At 43.3% G+C, this 23,656-nt stretch overlaps 2 protein-coding genes across 2 annotated transcripts in view; both read left to right on the forward strand.

The window, feature by feature from the left end:
• Nucleotides 1–23,656, forward strand: part of LOC127538461 (gastrula zinc finger protein XlCGF7.1-like) — a 38,074-nt gene that overhangs the window by 6,470 nt on the left and 7,948 nt on the right. The window lies entirely within an intron of this gene.
• Nucleotides 7,915–11,083, forward strand: LOC127559155 (zinc finger protein OZF-like). Its single transcript, XM_051993177.1, has one exon. The coding sequence runs from the start codon at nt 9,546–9,548 to the stop codon at nt 10,785–10,787; it is 1,242 nt and encodes a 413-aa protein (XP_051849137.1). The 5' UTR covers nt 7,915–9,545; the 3' UTR covers nt 10,788–11,083.

A 23,656-nucleotide genomic window follows, 5' to 3' on the forward strand; every position in this document is an offset into this window, starting at 1 on the left:
TATACTTATATATGTAAGGAAATGCTCATAATGTGTTCAGTTTTAGTTTCTCTCACACTTTCTATATTCAGTTCCTTTAAGAGTATCATTCAGGTGAATTTAAACAGTCAGCCCTACTGTGTAGGGGAATACACAAACACAGAAATGGATGTGCCTCAAGCTTGTCTTTAGACACTAATTTTCTTTACTAGGTTAGAGTTCAAATCAAAGAGTTTGATCATCCCTAATTATTTACACAAATGTCACTGTCACAAAAAAAACTATCAGGTAACCTGAAGTACTGATAACATTCTAATACTCCCTGTGGCAAGAAGAGAAGGGCACTGAAAGGGATCAGGTCAGTCTTTCTGACCCATATACATGGAGCTCTTGAGAAACCCCATCTTACTGTATTCAATCAGAAAGCCAACTTATGGTGTCAAACTCCTGGGGTTCAATTTTTCCTATGAATCTTTCTAGGCTCCATGTCATGTGTACTGAGAACACTGAGTTAAATTTGTTTAAATAAAAAAGACAAGTAGTTATTCTCCAATTTACAAATGGACAAAGGATGTAACAGGCAGTTTTCAGGAAAAATAAATCAAAGCTACCTATATTCCTTTGGGAAAAATGCTTTAAATGACTATAGAGCAGATAAATTAAAATTAAAACAACTCTGAGGTACCACTCTCACCCACACATGGAGTGGCTAATCTGACAAAACCAGAAAATGCTGGCTATTGGAGGGATGTGGGAAAATGGAGAAACTAAGCCACTTTGGGGGGAGTTGTGAAGTGATCCACCATTCTGGAGAGCGATTTGAACTATGCCCAAAGGCCTATAAATCTATGTGTATTTTTTAATCCAACAATATCACTTCAGGATTTGTATCCCAGAAACATCCCCAAAAAGGGTCAAGGAACAACTTGTTCAAAAATATTTATACCTGTTCTTTTTTTGAGGGTAGGAACTGGAAATCAAAATGGCTAAATAAGGCGTGCTAATGGATTTTAATGGAAAACCATTGTGCTCTAAGAAATATGAAGCAGAACCATTTCAGAACCTCCAGGGAATTCTTACATAGACTACTGCAAAATGAATGAGTAGAACCAAGAGAACACTATACACAGCAACAACAAGATTATGTGATGATCAACTATAATGGACTTGGCTCTTTTTAATTCTCATAGACTTGGGATGGAGAAAATCTTCTGCATCCAGAGTAAGGCCGGTAGGAGTTGAATGTGGATCACATGATAGTATTTTCACCGTTGTTATTATTATTGTTTGCTTCCTCATTTTTTCTCTCTCATTATTTTTACTTTTTGATCTGGTTTTTCTTGTGCATGATGATAAATGCAGATATATGTTAAGAATAATTGCACATATATAACCTATACTTACTGTGTAGGGGAGGAAGGCGCTAGAGAGCGAGGGAAAAGAATATGGAACACAAAGTTTTGCAGCGGTGAATGTTGAAATTATCTTTTCATGCATTTTGAAAAATAAAAAGCTGTTATAAAATAAATAATTAAATGAATAAAGAGTTGAGGAGAGAATCCCAGGCTGGAGGACAGTCTGAGAATACTCTCAAAACTGAGAGATAGAAGGTCTTGGCCATGAAAGAGCCAGGATGCTCAAGTTATTGGATCAAAGAAGATGTGTTGAGAAATAAGGTGTAAGAAGACTGGAAAGGGAAAAGGAGGCCAGTTTATAGAGGGCTCTGAATGTCAAAGTGAACATGTGCTTTTTTTTTTCCTTTTTTTTATTATATAGCTTTTAATTTACAAGATATATGCTTGGGTAATTTTTCAGCATTGATAGTTGCGAAACCTCTTGTTCCAACTTTTCCCCTTCTTCACTCCATCCCCTCCTCCAGGTGGCAGGTTGACTAATACATGTTAAATATGTTAAAGTATCAGTCAAATACAATATATGTATACGTGTCGATACAGTTATTTTGCTGTACAAAAAGAATCGGACATTGAAATAGTGTACAATTAGCTTGTGAAGGAAATCAAAAATGCAGGAGGACAAAAATAGAGGGATTGGGAATTCTATGTAGTGGTTCATAGTCATCTCCTAGAGTTCTTTCCCTGGGTGTAGCTGGTTCAGTTTATTACTGCTCCATTTGAACTTATTTGGTTCATCTCATTGTTGAAGAGGGCCACATCCATCAGAATTGATCATCATATAGTATTGTTGTTGAAGTACATAATGATCTCCTGGTCCTGCTCATTTCACTCAGCATCAGTTCGTGTAAGTCTCTCCAGGCCTTTCTGAAAACATCCTGTTGGTTATTTCTTACAGAGTAATAATATTCCATAATATTCATATACACAATTTATTCAGCCATTCTCTAATTGATGGCCATCCACTCAGTTTCCAGTTTCTGGTCACTACAAAGAGGGCTGCCCCAAAATTTTTGCACATACAGGTCCCTTTCCCTTTTTTGAAATCTCTTTGGGATATAAGCCCAGTAGAAACACTGCTGGATCAAAGGGTATGCAGTTTGATAATTTTTTGAGCATAGTTCCAAATCTCTCTCCAGGATGGTTGGATGTATTCACAATTCTACCAACAATGTATCAGTGTCCCAGTTTTCCCACATTCCTTCTAACATTCCGCATTATCTTTCCCTGCCATTCTAGCAAATCTGACAGGTGTGTACTGGTATCTCAGAGTTGTCTTAATCGGCATTTCTCTGATTAATAATGACTTGGAGCATCTTTTCATATGGCTAGAAATAGTTTCAATTTCTTTTTCTGAGAATTGTCTGTTCATATCTTTTGACCATTTATCAATTCGAGAATGGCTTGATTTCTTATAAATTAGAGTCAATTTTCTATATATTTTAGAAATGAAGCCTTTATCAGAACCTTTGATTGTGAAAATGTTTTCCAAGTTTATCCCTTCCCTTCGAATCTTGTCTGCATTAGTTTTGTTTGTACAAAAACTTTTCAATTTGATATAATCAAATTTTCTATTTTGTGATCAACAATGATCTCTAGTTCTTCTTTGGTCATAAATTCCTTCCTCTTCCACAGTTCTGAGAGGTCAACTATCCTATGTTCTTCTAATTTATTTATAATCTCATTCTTTATGCCCAGGTCATGAATCCATTTGACCTTCTCTTGGTGTACGGTGTTAAGTGTGGGTCAATGCCTAGTTTCTGCCATACTAATTTCCAATTTTCCCAGCAATTTTTGTCAAACAGTGAGTTCTTATCCCAAAAGCTGGGGTCTCTGGGTTTGTCAAACCCTAGAATGCTATAGTTATTGACTTTTTTGTCCTTTGAACCTAACCTATTCCATTGATCAACTGATCTATTCCTTAGCCAATACCAAATGGTTTTGGTGACTGCTGCTTTCTAATATAATTTTACATTTGGTACAGCTAGGCCACCTTCATTTTATTATTTTTTTTCATTAATTCTCTTGAAATTCTTGACGTTCTGTTTTTCCATATGAACTTTGCTGTTATTTTTCCTAGGTCATTAAAATAGGTTTTTTTGGCAGTCTGATAAGTATGGTGCTAAATAAATAGATTGGTTTAGGTAGTATTGTCAAATTTATTATATTTGCTCACCCTATCCAAGAGCATTTGATGTTTTTCCAGGTGGTTAGATCTGACTTTGTGTGGAAAATGTTTTGTAGTTTTGATGAACATTTGCTCTTGAAGGCAAAGAAAACTCCATTTGGTAAATATTCAGGGGCTCCCTGCAGTACCTTGCTCTCCAGAGACAGATTTCATGTGAGCTCCCCTGACAAAGTGCCCAGCAGACATAGCTTACTTCTTGGAGTGTAGGCTTGCAAGATACTATAAGGGTGTCTGAAAGACCTCCTCATGGCTGCCCTCTTCTGCCTGAGCTTAGAGAACCACAATTCCCTTTGTGTTCCAAAGCCTGCCTGGTAAAGCCTGGTGGAGATACTAACTAGCTTGCTTCTCCCTGAGCTTGGGCTCTCGTGCTCTGTGGAGGACTCATCCCATCAACCTTGGGCAAATCCTTTTGGCTGCAGAGATTCAAAGGCAGCTGCAGTTCTCTTCCAAGAAGGGAGAAAGGGAGAGTAGCCCACAGTCCTTGATGGGTACAGGAGGCATGAGGAGACTAGAGTATTGTTATGATTCTTACAAGGTACTAAGACAGTGGAATTGATCTGATCCTACAAGGAGATGTTATGGGCCAGAACTTGAAACAAGGTACTGAGAGGAATTGAGGAGACAATGGTTAAATCTAATTTAGCATTGATTTAATCCTATAACGAATAATGGTTTCCTAGTGATGTAATGATTGGAGTATACTCAGTGTACACAATATAAGCAAGGAGCTCCTCCAAGCCCACAGACACCCAGAAGCCCACTGTCGGAGGCAAGACAGATTCATTCCATATTCGACCTGTGTGCTAGCTGGAGTCACTAGGAGGGAGCTCTTGGAACCCAGGAGAGAAATAGGCCTCTATTAAAGCTAACTGGGCCCCAGGAAAAGATTCAAGACTTTGAAGGAGAAAATAAAGGATTTGGACTTTGATAGCTAGCTGCATTTGAGGTGATTATTACTCTGAACTGAAAGGAAGGTTGCCTCTGCTCCCAGAGGAAATTACATTTTAGAAAGAGAGCATTACAGAGCATGATTTCATTAAGGGCCTGAGGTTGCTTCCTGAGACTAAGGGACACGGATAATGCACCTGCCTCTGCCTAATATCCTCTAGAACTTAAAGTGTAAAAACAAATGTTAAAAAAAAATTTGTTTACATGTAACTGGGGAAAATAAACATATTAAATTAAAAAAAGAAAGAAAGAAAACTTCCTGCTTCTTGAACCCCTTTGAGTGTTGATATGATTTGGGATATTTTTCTGTGATGTCAGGAGGATCACATAGCATTTGGGAATAAAAATGCAGCCCAGTAACCCAGTGCTGGAGGCCAAGATGGAGAAGATCTCCACGATCATCACGGCTTTCCCTTTGGAGCTCTGATACGTGGGGAGGAAAGAGACCCAGACGCTGCAAAACACCAGCATGCTGAAAGTGATGAACTTGGTTTCATTGAAGGCATCAGGCAGGTTCCTGGCCAGGAAGGCTATGGTGAAGCTGCCCAGGGCCAGAAAGCCCATGTAGCCCAGGACACAGTAAAATGCAAAGGCAGAGCCCTTGTTACATGTGAGGATGATGTGCCTGGATTCAGAGCTTGTGTCTGCTTCTGGAAATGGGGGATAGGTCCCCAAGCAGATGGCACAGAAAAGCCCTTGGATTCGGGAGCAGATGAGAACCACATAGTAGGGCACTCTGGGATGAAGCAATATCCGCATCCTGCTCCCTGGCCTTGTCACCCTGAAAGCCAGAACCACTAGGATGGTTTCGGCCAAAATGGAGGAAACAGCCACCGTGAACACAACTGCAAATACTGTTGTTGGAGAAGGGAAGAAGCAGTGGTGGGGCGGCCCATGAAGAGCAAGGAGCAGAGGAAGCAGGAGGAAAGGGAGATGAGGAGCAGGTAGCTGAGGTAACTTGTCCCCCAAGTTTCTTTCACATCCAAGAAAGTCAGTCTTGAGGAGGCGGTGACCTCTCTGCTCATTTGGAAATTCATCCTTTGGGTATATCTTACACTGCTCTGCATCTATACAGATTTAAGGTGGAGATCACAATAATTATCCTAATTCCCAGAGTAGGAAAAATTATGAGAGCTGCAACCATTTTTTTCCACCTCCATAAGATACCAAATTCTATTCCTTCTTTACCAAGAGACACAGTCACTGGTAAGTAACATGGCTTACAAGACTAGACCAATTCTGTTCTTGCCCTTTGTTGCTGCTTGGGCTTGAATCCCGTGGATTCACTATCTTTCCTTTCCTTTCCTCGCTCTTAATCTAATTTATTTCATTTAATTTGCTCTTACTGTTATCATTGAGTATAGAAAGATTACACACTGGAGTCCTTTAGTATCAAATGTCACTTCTTTGTATTGTGTTGTGCAACAGCTCTAGTTGGAAATTTGCCTGCATTAATCCTTTCCGATTCTGTCCAGCTCCGAGTTTACACCTTTTCACAATCCATTCATACCATTTTAGACATATTTTTGACACACATGCTGAGAAAACTATTTCCTCTTCTGTTGGAGTTCAAATGTTGGAGTTCTTGTTCTTCTCAAAACACAGCCGGTTTAGCTTAGAGCCCTCTGAATGTCTCCAAATCCAAAGGTTCTGTCCTTTAGCCTCTGCCTCTGCTTTCTTCAGCCTCCAACCAGCACAGAGATGGAATGAATCTCTTGTCTCCTTCATCTGGGGCTCGGCTAGCTTTCTGGTGAGTCTTTCAGACCAGCTTGGTCTCAGTGCGGGAAGTGCAGGAGCCCAGCCACCAACTGCAGTGGTGTGAGATGAAGATGAATCTGGTTGTCCACTGAACTCTCCACTCGTAGCTTTATCCTCTGAAAACTCTTCTTCTGCCTCCAGCCAGCCAAATGGAAAATATTCTCTCTTGCCTCAGAGAGGGGGCTTCTGGCGTAATTCCTCTGAAATCTCTCAAAGTGCTCTGTGTCTGCACCAGAGTGCTCCTCTCCAATGCAGCTGAACTCTCTTCTGTGACCAGCCAGCCAAGTGGAATATATTCTGGAATAGATCTCTCATCACTGGCCTTATATCTGACTCTTCTGAGAGAATAAGATTATGGGTTTTCTCCCATAGTGCTTTCTGGCCCAAAGAGCTTCAAGGGAGGTGTGAATTCACAAAGATACAAAGTTTACTTTGTGAAGCTGGCAAACTTGTGAACTCCGATGAGTAAAGGTGTAAACACAAGCCTTGTACTAATTAGTTCTACTTAGTACCTTGTTTCAGGTTCTGGCCCAAAACATCTTCTTGTAAGATTAGATCAACTCTAATGAGTTAGCAGTTTGTAAAGATTCCAACACTCTTCCACTGCAATGGAAATTCCTTGAAAGCTGTCCCTTTGGTGTTGAACTAGACAGCCACTGTCTCATCAATTCCGCCGAGTTAACACCTTGTTTAAATCAATCATCCCGCCCCTTACAGGTATATACATGGTAACTGGAACAGGGACCACTTAATGCTAAGGACCACGGACACAAGGAAAGACTTCCCCTTTGGGGCAGCACATAGGCTAATAAACACTGATTAAATGCCTACAATGTCCCAGAGACTGTGCTCAGTGCAAGGAAACAGAAAGAAGCAAGACAGTTCTGGTCCTCAAGGAGCTGCAGTCTAATAGTCGGAGACTCAGGGCTTGTCCTGTTCCGAGACTGCGAGGCAGTCAGGTCTTAACGTATTCCCAGTCCTGGCCGGATTTAAAGAGCAGCACAAGCTGTAATGAGCACCTTCCGGGGCCTCCCATTATCTCCAAAGAGCTGCAGGCAGAGGTGAGCAACAGGGAGCCAGAGGCGAGCTCTGTCAAACCTGAGACGCTCCCAAACTCCAGGCAATCAAGTCAATGAACCTTTATTAATCACCTGTAATGTACCAGGTGGAGGTGAAAGAGAATGTACGAGGTGGCTTCAAGCTCACCATTAAAGAAACCCAACAGCCGGGACCTTGGCAAGGGGAGGGAGGAGAAACGGAAGCCGCGTCGGCTTTTATTTCCTCGGTTCCCGGATCACTGCGGGCAGAGACGGCGGCCGCGACATTTAAGGAGGAAAGCCGGAGGGAATCGGGGCAGCGTCCTAGAAAGCAGAGACGGGGTCTTTCCCACCAGCGTATGATCGAAGCGAAGGTTCCCCAGTAGTGAGAGCGAGCGCGGACGTTGGAGGACAATGGCGGAGAGCTGAGGGCTGGATGTGGGGCTGAAGAAAACTTCCCAAATCCCCGGGACTGAGCCACCCTTGCGGTTTGCGTCACTGCGCACGCGTGGCCTCGGCTCCCGCTGTCAGCCTCAGTCAGAAGGAGGCCCCCCCCCCCCACCGCCTTCAGTCGTGACAGTGCGCAGGCGCAACTCCGGCTCCGGCTGTAGCCGAGGTAGCAGAGTGAGGGCAGGTAAGGCTCAGAGCTGACAGTACGCACGCGCGTGGGCACTGCTGAGCCCTGGCCCTTGACCCTGTGTGTGGCCACGGTTTCTCTCCCGCGCGTGTGCGCACAGTGCGTGTGGATAAGCTCCTGAGTCTGTGCCAGTAACAAGCGTTTGTTAGGTGCCCGTGCGTGTGTGTTGCCCCCCCCCCATGTCCCGCAGCCTCCCCTCCCCCCTCGGGTCTGGCCAGCGCCCCTTTCAGCAGCCCCTCCCCCATTGCGGCGGGACCCACGCTGCCTCCTCTCCCTGCCCTCTCTCCCCTCCCCCTCGGGGCGTCCTGTTGTTGCTGCGGCTTTCCTCTCCTGCCCGGGGTCCCCGCCCCCAATCCTTCCCTGGTCACTTCTGCCTCCTCTGTACAGCCCGGAAGCCCTCTCCTGGCCGCGCCCAGCCCGTCTTTCCTCCCTCCAAGAAGCCTCTTCTAGGGTCATTGCTGGGCTTGGTGAAAAGGGGGAGACCGCGCGCCTCGGGGTCCTGGCAGAAGGAAGGGCCGGAGGCCAGGGTGACGTCAGCCCCTTAGGGGAAGGAGCTGAGCCCCGCTGTGGGACTCCCCGCTGTCCTGCGGCTGCCCCCTCCCCCCAGGCCGCTCCCTGCCCCGCCCTGGGGAGGTTTGGGCTGCAAGGAGCCCGGGGCCCTGGGGATGCGGCTCCTCCTGGGCTCCGAGGCCCCGGTGGGAGGTCAGGTGGTTGGCAGTTGCTGCAGCCCTGGCCGTGCTTTGAGACCCCCCTCCCCAAGGGACACTGGGGGGATGACTTGTGGCCCGGCTCAGGCAGGGGTTTGACTTGCCGGCCCCCTGGGAGCTGGTTGTTAGTGATCATTGGGAAAGAGAAGGATCTGTTCCCTCAGAACACTTGGGGTCTTCCAACTTGACTTAGCCCAGGTGGATGTTCCAAGTGCGGGAGCCAGCCCGAAGCTGGAGGCCACCAGACGTTTCTCCTACTTGTGTCTGTGGCCATTGGTAGGGGGCCTCAGGGAGCGGGGGACTCTGGGGAAGCCAGAGGGAAGCTGCTGACAAGATCTGCTTTGGCTCCCCACCTCCCTCTGGTGTTGTCACCTTTCCTGAGAAGGCAAGGAGGGCGGGACCACCTGTGTTCTATTTGCACATCAACAGCAGGGGCTTATACTTCCCCCAGGTGCTAACTCAGGGGGCTGTGGGATGCTCCATAGTTAGCACTTGCCCAGTGTGCTGGGGGATGTAATCATGCTGAGGTATTTAAGGGCTGGGAAGACTGGAAAGAGTCACTTCATCTTGGACCATCTTGGTGGCTTTCCTGCCTCCTTCTCTCCTCCACTAAGACCAAGGCTGGGCCCGAGATCCTCCAGAGAGCTAGTCCGGACACCACCTTTTGGCACCCGACGTGGGCCTCTGGAAAGCGTAGAATATTTTGTCTCCCCAATTTGGGGCACAAGGAAGCACACTGTGTTTGGTGCCCAAGTGAGGCCCTAGAAGTGAGGCTCTGGACGTGAAGCCTTATTCTCAGCAGCTCAACTGACAGGATTGTTTAGCTCAGTGGAGAAGTCCCCAAGACCTGTGAAGACTCTGCTCATCCCCAGGCAGCGGATGGAGCCCATGGAGGGTGTGACTTCTGGCTTTCCCATGGCCCCCATTCAGGAACCAGTGACCTTCCAGGACGTGGCCGTGGACTTCACCTGTGAGGAGTGGATGATCCTGGAGCCTGCCCAGAGGGCCCTGCACAGGAACGTGATGCTGGAGAACTACCAGAACCTGGTCTCTGTGGGGATTCCCGTTTCCAGACTGGATCTGATCTCTCTGTTGGAGAAGCAAGAAGGAGCCTCCAATCTCAAGAGCAAAAACTCCAGGGGGTCTCATCAAGATGTACTTACTGATCATCAGAGAACTCACCCTGGAGAGAAACCCTTTGTGTGTAAGGAATGTGGGAAACGTTTTAGTCAGAGTATTGATCTCAAGATTCATCAGAGAATTCATATGGGAGAGAAACCCTTTCTATGTAATGAATGTGGCAAAGCCTTCAGCCGTCGAGGAAACCTTATTGTACACCAGAGAATTCACACTGGAGAGAAACCCTTTGGATGTAATGAGTGTGGAAAAGCTTTCAACCGTCTAGGAAACCTTACTGTACATCAGAGAACTCACACTGGAGAGAAACCCTTTGAATGTAATGAGTGTGGGAAAGTGTTTAGTAGAAGTTCTATCCTTATTACTCATCAGAAAATTCATTCTGGAGACAAACCCTTTGTATGTAATGAATGTGGAAAAGCCTTCAGCCATGGAGACCGCCTTACTGTACATCAGAGAACTCACACTGGAGAGAAACCCTTTGTATGTAAGCAATGTGGAAAAGGTTATAGGGAGAGGAACAATCTCACTATTCATCAGAGAGTTCACACTGGAGACAAACTTTCTGTATGTAATGAGTGTGGAAAAGGCTTTAGTAGAAGGTCTGTCCTGATTACTCATCAGAAAATTCATACTGGAGACAAACCCTTTGTATGTAATGAGTGTGGAAAAGCCTTCAACCTTCGAGGAGCCCTTATTGTACATCAGAGGACTCACACTGGAGAGAAACCTTTTGTATGTAATGAATGTGGAAAAGCCTTCAGGCAGAGAGGAGCCCTTACTGTACATCAGAGAACTCACACTGGAGAGAAACCCTTTCTATGTAATGAATGCGGAAAAGCCTTCAGCCAGAGAGCATACCTTACTGTACATCAGAGAACTCATACTGGAGAGAAACCCTTTGTATGTAATGTATGTGGGAAAGGCTTTACTAGGGAGTCTTGTCTTATTACTCATCAGAAAATTCATATTAAAGAGAAATAGAATTTGTTGAAATAGAGAGATTTCAGACAGGAACCACCCCTTCACTGTCACCAGAGAATTCATATGATTCTGGCAACTCAGTAGGAGAAAAATCTATTCTTCCTAAGATAATTAATTGTGGCTCTTTTTGGTTAATATGCCACTTGCACTTCTGAACCTGGACCTTTTTCATAACGTCCAAATGCAACACATGAAAAAACTGGCATTGTATGAATTGTTTCACACCGAGTCCACCATACTTGTAAAGGAGAGGGGATGAAGTAACATCATCTTCACTCAGAATTTGATTTGGTTTTCATAACTTCTTTAGTCTAATTTCTAATGTATCATTGTATTTCAAAAATGTAATTGATGTATCAAACGTATTGATGTATTTAATAAATGATATTCTATTTGTTTTTACAAGTTATTAGTATATGGTTTTTGAGCAATAATTTATCCTTTTGGTGCCTGCTTTATCTGTATGCCAGAAATTTTGGAATATTGACTCACTTTCACTATTGTCTTTGAAGCTGTTCCTTAACATAAGCTGTTGTATCCCCATAAAGAGTGCAAGTCTTTTTCAGGTCTTTGAGGATTTCTATATCAAAAGGACTGTATCTTCTACTTTCTTGACCTGAAGAGTTAAACTGTTGAATCACAGGACACATTTCCAGTTTCAAATCACCTAAATTCTGCCCTTCTTCTGTGCCTTTAAGTACTGCCTTTTGCAACCTAGTCATAGGACGAAGTGATTTCTAGAGGGCAGGTGCTGGTGGTGTCACTGCCCCTTCCACTCCTCCTCCTCCCTCCATCCTGGAAGGTGGAGTTGATGGGGGTGTGTCAAGAACCAGTTCCGGTTTAGGGGGGGCTTGAACAGTCTGTCCCTTGACTGACATATTTAACATTTCACTAGTTCAGTTTCCATCTAAAATTAACTTTTGCGGTGCTGTCTGAATTGATTATTATTTAACTTATATTATCATTTGTTAAGGAAGGGATTAGCATTTATCATATACATTATATATATATATATTTAATATATATTTAATTTCCTTAAAAAAAAAAAAAAACCCTCTCTGGGTGTCACATCGGCTGCCATCATGCCCCAAGTATTTTTTGTCTTGGGTCCTGCCGCTCAGCCCCTCATCCCGTTTCCCTGAATCGGTCTACATTCTAATGCCCAATCAAGCCTCTGTTGCATTTTGGACATGGGGTATTGAGTCTCCCACCCTGTTTTCTTGCTCTGTCTCTATGCCAACATTGAGTTTTCAGATACCCTACTTTACCACATTGAAAGCATTGACAAGTCTCTCTGGAAGTCCCTTTCCAAAGGGGACTCTGTCTTCTATGTTCGGATCTTGGGTAGTCTGCATCATAGCCTGGCTATCAAAGGCATTTGTGCCCAGTATGGCTTAGCATCTTATGATCTCCTCTAAAGGAGCATCCTTGTATAGTCCTAGTATAATTCTTCTACAAACCTCATTAGCATTTTCTTTAGCAAGTTGCCTTGTCATAATGTCTGTTACTGCATTTTCACCATTAGTTGGTATGCAGACAGCTGTCTGCAAACGTCCCACAAAATCAGCAAAGGGTTCATTTGGCTCTTGTGTTATTTTTGTGAAGACTTTACCCTTGTCGTTTTCATTGGGGAGAGAAGCCCATGCTTTGATAGCAGTAGCAGCAATTTGCTCATATGCTGCTAAGGGGTAATTAATCTGTACTGAAATTTCTGCATAAGAACCTACCTCTGTTAGTTGGTCATAGGTAATTGGAGAATTAACTTCCTGATGACAATTTTTGTTGGGCTTGTGTCCTACAGAGTTCACTATATTCAGAAAGCTACAACAAGTTTTGTCCAGGTTCTAAGTATGTCCTTGCTATAGATTTCCTGTCCCTAGGGATTAAGACTTCATAAGCCAAATTCTGTAATAACATCTTAACATAAGCTGTTGTATCCCCATAAAGAGTGCAAGTCTTTTTCAGGTCTTTGAGGATTTCTATATCAAAAGGACTGTATCTTCTACTTTCTTGACCTGAAGAGTTAAACTGTTGAATCACAGGACACATTTCCAGTTTCAAATCACCTAAATTCTGCCCTTCTTCTGTGCCTTTAAGTACTGCCTTTTGCAACCTAGTCATAGGACGAAGTGATTTCTAGAGGGCAGGTGCTGGTGGTGTCACTGCCCCTTCCACTCCTCCTCCTCCCTCCATCCTGGAAGGTGGAGTTGATGGGGGTGTGTCAAGAACCAGTTCCGGTTTAGGGGGGGCTTGAAGCTGCCTTGTGAGAGTGAGAATCACCACATCCTTCACCCTCACTTAACTCCCCATACCCTCCGGTGATGTAGCCATTAGTCTGGTCATTGTCTTCCTCTTTTTCCTCACACTTCCTCATCTGGCTATTTTTAGAATTTTTCTTTTTTCTATAACTTGCAGGATTCTTTAAGGCCAATTGTATTATGTTGTGTCTATAGAATATTTCCTTGGAAATTGAACGAAGACCTTTATCATCGTAGTATTCACATACTTGCTCTCTTACCAGCTTCCAACTATCCAGTCCTATCTCTTCTTCCTTTAAGAAGCAAGGGGATGTGCATTCTAATGTACCCAAGAGTAGTGATCTGCAACCAAGTTATAATTATCCCTTGATCAACTTAAGCATGCTTTCTATAGTGCCTCCTTGGTGCGGGGATGGGTGTAGGTCTGGGGGAGAATCTTTTCCCAATATCTACCCCATTTCAGCTAGAAAAGGTTACTAGTTTAGCCCTTACTGATGTAAGTTCCCTATTTGGCTATTAAAATACTCACCCTATTTCCTGGTCACCAGAGACTTCTTCAGTGAAATTAGGATCCTTGGTCCACACATTGGGCACCAAATGTGATAACTCTGTTAGCACCCTGGATACCTTAGAATCAGCCAGAGTCAGGATAAGCAAAGTGCTTAGTCTTTATTCTTGGTCTTTAAAGGTAGGATTGAATTGGATGGAAGCAGAATCTGCATGACCTTTCTTCTTCATCTCCTGTCCAGAGAATGACCCTGGCTAGTCTTACTCCACCCCCTAGTCCCAATTACAATTCTCTGTATACACCAATTATCGAGCCAGCACAGGATAGTGGGAAGGGCCATTTTCCAAGTATATGCTTATAGAGTATTGTCCAATCAGTAATTAACCTTAAGTGCTCGGTTGTCCGGACGTCAGTGCATCAACTCAGAGTTTCAGCCCTCTACAGGTATCTTTCACCCCTCACTTCTTACACCTCAAAAATGCCAAGGAAAGGAATTTGGCAGAATCCGCTAAAGGTCAGGTCCCAAGTCTGTTATGAAGTGGGAGTACTCCAGTGATTGGCAGACTGAATACATAGAGGGGGTTTAACCCCCTAAAAGGGGTAATTAGCTTCAAGGAGAAGGACCTTCACAAGATGTGGTGGCAGATGAGAAGAAAGACTCCACCAGGGATGGGGGAGGGGTGGGTTAACCCACACAGGGTTCAACAAAGATGGCGTGCGTGGAGCATGGACAATGTTAGAGAAGAAATTTAACCTCAGGAGTTTGACATAGTTTGGATTTCTTATTGGATACAGCCAGGTGGGCCTGCCAACTGGGGACAGACCTGTGCAAAGTGAACCTCGCTTCAGAGTAATCTGAGGCCGGTGGCGAAGATAGACCAAGACAACTGGTGATGGCCCCCATTTCTGCCTAATATGTAAACCTATAGAAAAGGACAGATTGGAGGGTCCCAGAGTTGTGTTTTCCTTTTTTCAACACAAATAGATTAAAAGATTTTACAAACTAATTTATTATCTACTTGGTATCATTTTTGGAATTTGCCTCTCTCCATTTGTCAAGATAGTGATGATGGCTGATCAAAGCATTTTCTGAAATTTCTTGGTGTCCTCTGTTGGGATAATTGACATTGCTCAAACTTCACATGAAGAAACTGTAGGACAACAAGATGAACTGTTCACATGGTAAGGAAGAGCCAGAGCAAGTGCCCTTCAGATAGTAGAGAAAGTAAAGAAGGACTCCATCCTATTGGATGGATCCTCTGGGAATTTATGTGAAACCTAGGCAAGAATTACAGAATGGATACAGACATTCATCTACATTGTTGGAATTTCAATTGAAAAGGTCACTGATCAAGCTTTCTGAGTATTTGAGAAATCAGTGCATATATAGTTTCTCATGGAGCCATCTACATCCAGAGAGACGATGGTGGGAAGTGAGTGTGGATCACAATATAGCATTTTTACTCTTTTGTTATTGCTTGCTTGCATTTTGTTTTCTTTCTCTTGTTTTTTCTTTTTTGATCTGTTTCTTGTACAAGATTATTATATCAATATATATACATATAATGAATTTAACATATATATATATATATATTTAATAATTATACATTTTTATTGACAGAACCCATGCCTGGGTAATTTTTTACAACATTATCTCTTGCACTCACTTCTGTTCCGACTTTTTCCCCTCCCTCCCTCCACCCTTTCCTCCAGATGGCAAGCAGTTCTATACATTTTAACATATATTTTATCATGTTTAACATGTATTAGATTACCTGCCATCTGGGGAGGGGGTACATGGGAAGGAGGGGAAAATTTAGAACACAAGGTTTTGTAAGGGTCAATGTTGAAAAATTATCCAGGGATACATTTTGAAAATAAAAAAAATGTATATAGTTTCTTATGGTTTTGTGTGATGACCACATATTTAAAATCAGCCGGAGTCAGGAATTCAGGTTAAGGGAAAAATCTTCAATCTTTATTCTCAGTAGAGGTGAAGAAGGATTGGGATAGCAATATGGGCAATGAAGAAGGATTGCAATAGCAATATGGACAGCTGCAATACGAAGCCAGCTAGCAGAGGGGGATCGGAGGTGAAGAGCAGTCACGATAGCAATGCGAGAAGCTGTGTCAAGACGCCAACTAGCAGTCTCTCTTTCTGCTTCTCTTTCCACCCTCAGCCTCCACCTACCAGAATCGTCATTTTCTATACAACACATCAGGACTTGCACAAAGAGTGGGCGAGGGCCATTCTTTCTCCAAGCATATATATTAATAGCGTATGGTCCAATTACTATTTAGCCTCACGTGCTTGGGACCTCAGTGCATCAACTCAAGCCTCAGCCCATTACAGTTTTGTTCTCCATTTATTTACATATCCCCATGTTTCTCTGGATTCTTCCTATCCACTCAGTCTCTTGTCAAAATTCTCCAAAATGTTCATTATCACAATTTGTTTAAACATTCTCCAACTGAAGAGCATCTCTTTTTAATTATTATTATTTTTAATACCTACATATGTTTTGGCTATCTGTAGTGGGCCACAGATAGTGGGGGAACTCTGGGTGAGGTATAAGAGCCTTCAGCCCAGAGGGAACCTGCTGACAGTGTCTGGTTCTGTTCCCCATCTTCCCTAAGGGATCTTGGCCTTCCTGAGAAGTCAGGGGGTGGTGATAGTCTTTGTTGTGATTGAAGCAAAGTGAAACCAGGTGGCAAAGAGTGATATCAGGTGGCAAACTACATGCAATAGCAAGGTGTTCATGTGGTCCCACATGCACAGTATATACTTAGCGCATATGCATTAGGGTATAAAAAAGGGGGAAGACCTTGGAATAAACGGACTCATATTTTAACCATCAACATGAGTCTTGCCTCATGACTCCTCCACTAAGAGGGTGCTCTAGAAAGCACACAACACCCTGGCGTGGGAGCTCTAGAAAGCACAATTTTGTCACTCCAATTTGGGGGCTCCAGAAAGCAGGACACAATAGCTACCAAAAGAACAAACTAAAATAAAAAAGCCACTGCAAGGAATACTTTAGTGTGGTTAGAACCTTTTCCTCACTTCCTTAGACTTTTTGCCTTGAGGCAGGACCACTGAGTCAGTAAGTATGAACATTTGATAATCTTTTAATAAATCCTAATACCAAATGGCTTTTCAGAACAATTGTACCAATTGAGAGCTACATACATTGTATTGCTGTGCCTTTAATTCTACAATTCTCCAATACTACTTCCAGCTTTTGGGCTCATCTCTACTAATTTGATGGATATAAGTTTAAACCAGAGTTGAAACTTTTCATTCTTCTTAAGGAAACAGGTTTATTGCCATATTAATTTAGGCAAAAATTTATATTTCACTGTTGCACAGAGTCATTTATTTGGGACTGATGTATAAGTTTCCGAATTCAAGAAAGATTTAGGTCGAGAATTCCTATCTTGTGGAGGCTCTAAACTGCCAGTCATACTCATAAACTTAGTGAAGTCACTTGAATTACTAGGCCTAATCTGAAGCTGAGGACCAGCAATACGTGACATTGAACAGTAGGGTTCATCTTCAAGCTCCTCTTTGCTTTCTGATATGATTTAGAGCTAGAAGAAACCTGAATGCATGATTAAAGTTAAATTACTTCCTCAAGGCCACAGAAGTTCAGAACCTGAATTGCAACCCACATCATTTGACTCCAAATATAGTGATCTTACCATTCCATCAGGATGCCTTTCACGTACCTGACCTGGTGGGGAAAAAAAGGATACAATATGCATAAGAAGCTGTCTGTTCTCCCTAGGCAATATTTATTTTTCCCCTTCTTACCCACCCTATAAGGTTACAGAAAGAAAACGCTAAGTATGGAAGGATCTCCTGATGTCTTCTCCACAATTCATATTCCTCCTTATTTTAATGCCTTTACATTTCATCACAGATCTGGCAAAAAATAAATCAGATTTTTATTAAAAACTCTTTCAATACTGGTTGCATTTATAAGGTTTCTCTCCAGTATGGATCCTCAGATCCTCGCAGTAAGGCTTACACTTTGTTTAAAAACTTTTCCAAACAAAAGAGAGGTTACATTCATAAGGTTCCTTTCCAGTGTGGATTCTGTGTTGTATGGTAAGACTTTCCTTGGTGTAAATGCTTTTCCACATTTGCATTTATAAGCTTTGTATTTTTAAAATGTATAACAAGGTTTATGTTTATTTATAAGGTTTCTCTCCAGTCTGGATTCTCAGATGTATAGTAAGACATACCCTTTGTTTAAAAGCCTTTCATAAGGTTACATTCATAAGGTTTTGTTGCAACCATCTTAAGAGCTCAAAGTCTATGAGCCCTTTGATTTCAAGGCCAGATGAATGAGGTGGGAGACTCCTAGAGTATGAAAAGGGCTCCAGTTTATTATGCTGTACAGCCTTGTTGATATACATTTTTGCAAGCCTGATCAGCACTGTGAACAGTAAGCAATCCCCAATCACCATTCAGAGAAGCAGCTCATGGGCTTTGTGTATGCATGGTATCTGCCAATGGGAGGAGAGCAGATCCAGCCATTCCAGCAACCCTCTCACAGGCAAGAGGGCCTATAAAGGCATCCCTGCTCATGAACAACTACTTGTGACCCTCAGGCTTAACACTCATTCCCATAACAAATCATTGCTCCTTTTTGTACTCCCTCTCAGTCACAGAGCCTAGCAATGCCCCCTTTTTATCTTTTAGATAAAAAGTCCTTTCTTGAGCTACATCCTCTGAAAGGATGATGGAGAAAGAGTTATAAAAGCATCCTAATATTACAGGGCAACAACAAAGCAATTGCTGAGTTATGGAAGTGGGAAGGGGTTCCATTGATGAATATTCTTAGAAGAGATAAGGGACTTCATCCTGAGGCTTAAGGGGTTAGTGCCTAAAAAGCCAGGATTGAGATTTCTAGGAGAATGTGGAAGAAAGGGAAAGGAAAAAGAAAGGGCAAATATCAGGAGACAATGTTCCCAGCTATGGAGCCATGTTCTCCCTGACACTTGCTGTGATACAGAGAGTTCTGAAAAGAAGGCACTTGAGGTAAAAGGCTTATGGTACCTTCTAAATGAGGAAAAGGAGGGATATGCATATTTCCTTGACACATATGGAACTTCTACCAAAATTAACCACGCAGATACAGAGATACTGCAAACAAATGTTAAAAAATGGTAGAAATAATTCATACAGCCTTTCATTCCCTAATGAAATAAGAATGGAAATTGACTCTGGTTCAGGGATCACCAAAAAAAAGATATAAACCTAAATGGAGATTTATCAGTGACATGTTAAATGACTGAGTCAGAGAAGAGTTCTCACAAGTGCAATATTTGCAAAAGAAAGTGAGGATAATAAAACAATATCCCCAAATTTCTGGGATTCACCCAAAGTAATCCTGGGGGGAGAATACTCTTGAAATCTCTCCTTAAGCATTTATAAAAAGAGAAGATTAATTAAATGCATTCTAAAAATTAGAAAAATAAATGAATAAACCAAAAGTAAATATAAATGAGAAGATAATAAATTTCAAAGGAATAAGTGACTTGCCCAAAGGAATAAGTGACTTGCCCAGGGTCATACAGTTAGGAAGTGTAAGTGCCTAAGATAAGATTTGAACTCAGTTTCACTTGACTTCAGGTGCTCTATCCACTGCACCACCTAGTTGCTTCATTGAATTTCCATTTTATATTATTTCCCTTTTCCCCTGAAAACCAATAAATAATATACCATTTTTAAAAGGCTATTCTGTTTTTTTGTGCTTCCTTCTTTTTCTTTTGTTTTTTGTCATGCATTTTTTTTCTCTGTGACTCTCAGCCCAGTGTCAGAAAACTGTATGTTAGACAAAAGTATTTGTGGGTAGGTCAATATGTATGTACATACACATATGTATGGATGTGTATATACCCATATATACACATCAAGTATTCTTCCTGTTGAGGTCTAGCTTTGGGGTACCTAAATGAAATTAGGGTTAAGGTCTAGTGGCAGGTTTGGGGTACAGATTCGGCGCAAGGTGGTCTAGTAGCGGCGCGAGTTCCCAATAAAATCATTTATTGGCCCAGAGAGCTAGATTGATAAAAGAGGTTTATTATTAGATAAGCAAAGGTAAAGTATAGGCGAAGGTAGAGATAAGGAGGGCACTGGACAGAGGGTCCAGTGGACAGAGGGTCCTCACATGGTAGCCATGTTTGGAATCTCTGCAAAGAGGGGTTCCCAGCGTGGCCTTTTTATAATAGGAGACTTAGCTCGAGGGGCTTTCGGGTGTAGCCCCAAAGTTGGCTCATATCCGGGTGGGGCTGGGAACAGGTCAGATCTATTGAAATTCAAAGGGACCAGGATTTGTGAGTTAAAGGGCAATTTACATTATTAACTAGGAGAGGGTGGGAATCTAGAAAGCAAGCTTTCCCCCGCATCATTCCCCCCTCAAGCAGTTGGAACTTAAATTCATTTAAGGAAAAAGAAATAGGGCAAAGTCTCTTGAGACAGAATTGAAGATTTTCTCCTTCCAGGATTTTCCAAGTTTGGGGTCCCCTCTTCATCCCCTCTCAAGCAGTCACCTCCAAAGGCATGTGGGAAAAGGGGCGCCGATCTCCTCTTAACTGCTTCGAGCTGGCAAGGGTCGTAGAGATTTGGGGGTTCATGCCAGGAGGTGAGGCATGAGGTGTGGGGTTTGGGGATGGCAGCAGGGCATCTAAGGGGTGTGTGTCCCGGTCAGTCATTCCCAGTCAGTTGTCCCATGTTCTCCAGGCTGAAGGGCGGTTGAGAGTCCAAAGGTTGAAGCCCAGATCTCGGGAGCAGGTTAAAACCGGGGTGTCATCCATGGTGGAGATGGAGACAGCAGGAGATGCATCAGGTCCCTTCTGTGGGCTGCCTGTAAAATGCTGATGGCCCATCTAACAAGGAGAAGTAGGAGAAAATGCTGGAAGCAAAAGATTATTTGTCTATAGTAAAAAGTGTTAAGTAGCCTGGAATTTTGCCCTTTCACTCTTAATTTCCAGGAAAGCTAATTTCTCCTGGTGTTGGTCCAGGGTGTAGACTAAGAAGTCAGGGGAAAACTGGAGGCCTATAAATCTAATCAAGATAAGAATGCAATTTAAGCTCTTAGAAATATTTTAACTGTGCTGCCTTTCTTTTTAAAAAGAGTTGGTTCCTCAATAAGCAAAGATCCTGAGCCTTCCCCCCACTTTCCCCACTCTTATGGGGGAGGGGTGGAAGGGGTCAGAGGGAGTGCAAAGTATCTCAGCACTGCCAACCCAGCTTACTGGCCCCTGAGGTGTTGGGACTGTCCTGGGATCAAAAGGGAAACAGGGACAGACCCCAATTCCCTACCGGGGAACAGGACGCCGGGGGCCAATTCAGCCCCTGTGGTGTGACGCAGTTTCTCCTGTTGTTCCTCCTGCTCGAACTCAGGACAGAGAGGGTCTTCCTCGGACAGTTTCCAGGGCACCTACAGGCCTAAGTCTGGGAGAGATTTGTATTAAACGGCGCTTCCGCTCCAAATGTTTTTACAGGAGGCAGAAGTTGCCCTGAGAAAAGAGCTCAGTGTCTCAGGTTAGAGTTAAAGGGAAACCAACAGCTGTTAGCAGCAGAGTGGAAGAAACATTGGGGTTGAGATGGTGGGTGAGTCCTAGGTTTCACTAGGCTGAATCTTTCAGCTTTAAAAGAGACAAGAGTGCTGGGTGTGTTTTGGCTCCTCCGCTTTTGCCTGAGGGCATAAGTGTTAATCAGTCCCAGGATTAGAAAGAAAAAAAAACTTAAAGGATGGACTTGTCCAGAGAGATTGGGAATTCAGCTAATCTATTCAGAGTTCAGGTGTTGAGAATGAGGCATTTTTCTCAAGCCCAGTGTTTGTCTCTGCATTAAGAGACAGCTTAAAATCTCCATAGGGATGGGGTGTGGACAGGTAAAAACTTTTATTCCTCCAAATCCTTGCAGCCTCCCTCGTATCTCTTAGAGATAGAGCCGACAAAAGAAGGCCTTTTGTCAATCCGCAGCAATTCCTAAAGAATTGTGCCAGAGCTTAGAGCTCCCACCGACGACCCAAGCCCGACCTGAGGGCTTTGGGTGTCCACTGCAAGATAAGGAAGGAGAAAGTCTTTTACCTTGTCCAGAATTAAGAAAGCTAATTCATGGCAAAACCCAAAAACTTTCGCATTCTATAACGTAACCTTCCTAGACGTCTCTAGAAGGTGTCACAAAGGGCCCTCCCAGAGGACCGTTTGCCAAAAAAAAAACAGGATTTCGACCTCACAGCGTCCTATGAGCGACAAATCCCCCCAAGACTGCCAAGAGTCTCCCCGCGAGCTCAAATTAGCCCGGGCATTTGAGCCGCCCCCATTATAGAAGCTTGACATGGTGGGTTTGCCTCAGTGGAAACCTCCTAAGAGGGCCACCAATATTGAGGGCAAGGTAGCAAAGGAGAGATGTGGTAGGGGTGGGCGTGTTCTCCTTTCAACAGCTCCTCTCTTAACACTAGACAGTCTGCATTTTCTATAGCCCTGGGCTCCTGGAGCAGCAAGTCAGGGGCCTAGCCCTGCCTTCCATCAACATACAGTGTAAAAGGCTCTAGGCCCAAGCCTAATCAGGGCCATGAGATTCCCAGATTTCTCAAAAGGCAAGGTGGGAGTGGTCCCAAGTACTTGGGCGAAGTAAACCTTAAAGAAACTCTAGCCCCAGGAAGTAAAAAGCTTAGCAGCAACCATAGTGTGGCCACAAATTACAATAGCTACTTAAGGCAGTTTTACTTCTGGTCTATGCAATCACACCTGAACTCAAAAACTCCCAGCAAATATTAGCTGCAGTCCCAAAGGATTTTATCTTCTACATCAGTTATCATTAATCAAGGACTTCAGATAAACCTAGTTTTCAAGAATCACAGTAAAGGGTTTACAGCTTCTACAGCTATCTTTCTTATCTAAGTAGACAGTTTTAAATTCAACATTACACAGATCTTGAAGTTCACAAGTAACTGAACCAAATTTCATATAACTTATAATTGCCCAACAGAGATGACAAATTTTAAGGCATAACTCAGTTACAAATTACCCAATACCTCTAGAAAACACACCATCTAAGTAGGAAGGTTAACTATCCCATCTTAGTCCCTCAGTAACTTCTCAAAGAATGGGGGAGGGAAAACAGGGAACAAGTCTAGAGAACATAGAAAAGCACAAGGGAAAGACAGACTTCTTTTCTAAAGGTATTCACCGAATTCTTAAATGGCTTCAGTTTCTCCCATTAACTCATTTCTTGCTGCAGTCAAGGAATGAGGGGAGAAAAGAAATAAAAAGCCATCTTTTAAAGAATTTAATTTGCCTTGACCTGAAATTTCATTCCCAGCCATCATTCCAAAGGTCTTTCTTGAAGCTGCAACCTGGCCAGGGTTGGAGCCCAGGAAAAAACCCTTTGTTGGCAGGGACATAGAATGCCAATCCAGAAAAGAATAGAACCGAGTGTGCTAAGAGCAAAAGGTCTTAGGACTAAGAAAAGTAGGAGCAAGAGTTCCCACCTGTAGGGTTAGGTAGGAAAGTGTGAGACAGACAGACCTAGCCTGGTTTACCGAGGTTATCTCTCCACAAGCAGCTAAGAAATGGTTTTAAGTAGTGCCCTGAGGCTAAGAAAAAAACCGAGAGCAGTTTAAAATCCCGTCTTTGTAGACAGCCTTGTGAGCGTGCAAAAGCGTAATTCTGAGGCTTCTACAGTTAACGCAGGATGACCAAATCAGGGAAACTGAGTCCCGTTTAAAATGCATGGGAAGAGCACACTTCCTGAGGTCTGGAAGCTGCGGCTTTAAGAGCCAGGTAAAGGTCTGGAAGAGGCGCGGCTCACTTGTCCAAATTGCTAGCAAACTTCTATTTTAAAAGACAACCTTTCCGGAGATTTGAGAAGATTAAGATTGAGTCCCCAATCTCCCCACTGTACAGTAACCCCAAGAAGGGGACAGGATAGGAGCATTTAAACGGCAGGTTGCCAAGCCACATGGGAGAGGTCCGAACCAGGCCTTGAGTTCTACACTCCCCACTCCATGGAAGAAGGGGGAGGAAGGGCCAGAATGAGGGTGGGGGAGGAAGAGATGCCATCTTACCCAGCACAATGCGTT

The sequence above is a fragment of the Antechinus flavipes genome, chromosome 1 (assembly GCF_016432865.1).
Source record: "Antechinus flavipes isolate AdamAnt ecotype Samford, QLD, Australia chromosome 1, AdamAnt_v2, whole genome shotgun sequence".
NCBI classification, from domain to species: domain Eukaryota; kingdom Metazoa; phylum Chordata; class Mammalia; order Dasyuromorphia; family Dasyuridae; genus Antechinus; species Antechinus flavipes.

What these genes read in the sequence shown, in the direction of transcription:
- LOC127559155 (XM_051993177.1), top strand. Translation starts at nt 9,546, where the DNA reads ATGGAGCCCATGGAGGGTGTGACTTCTGGCTTTCCCATGGCCCCCATT.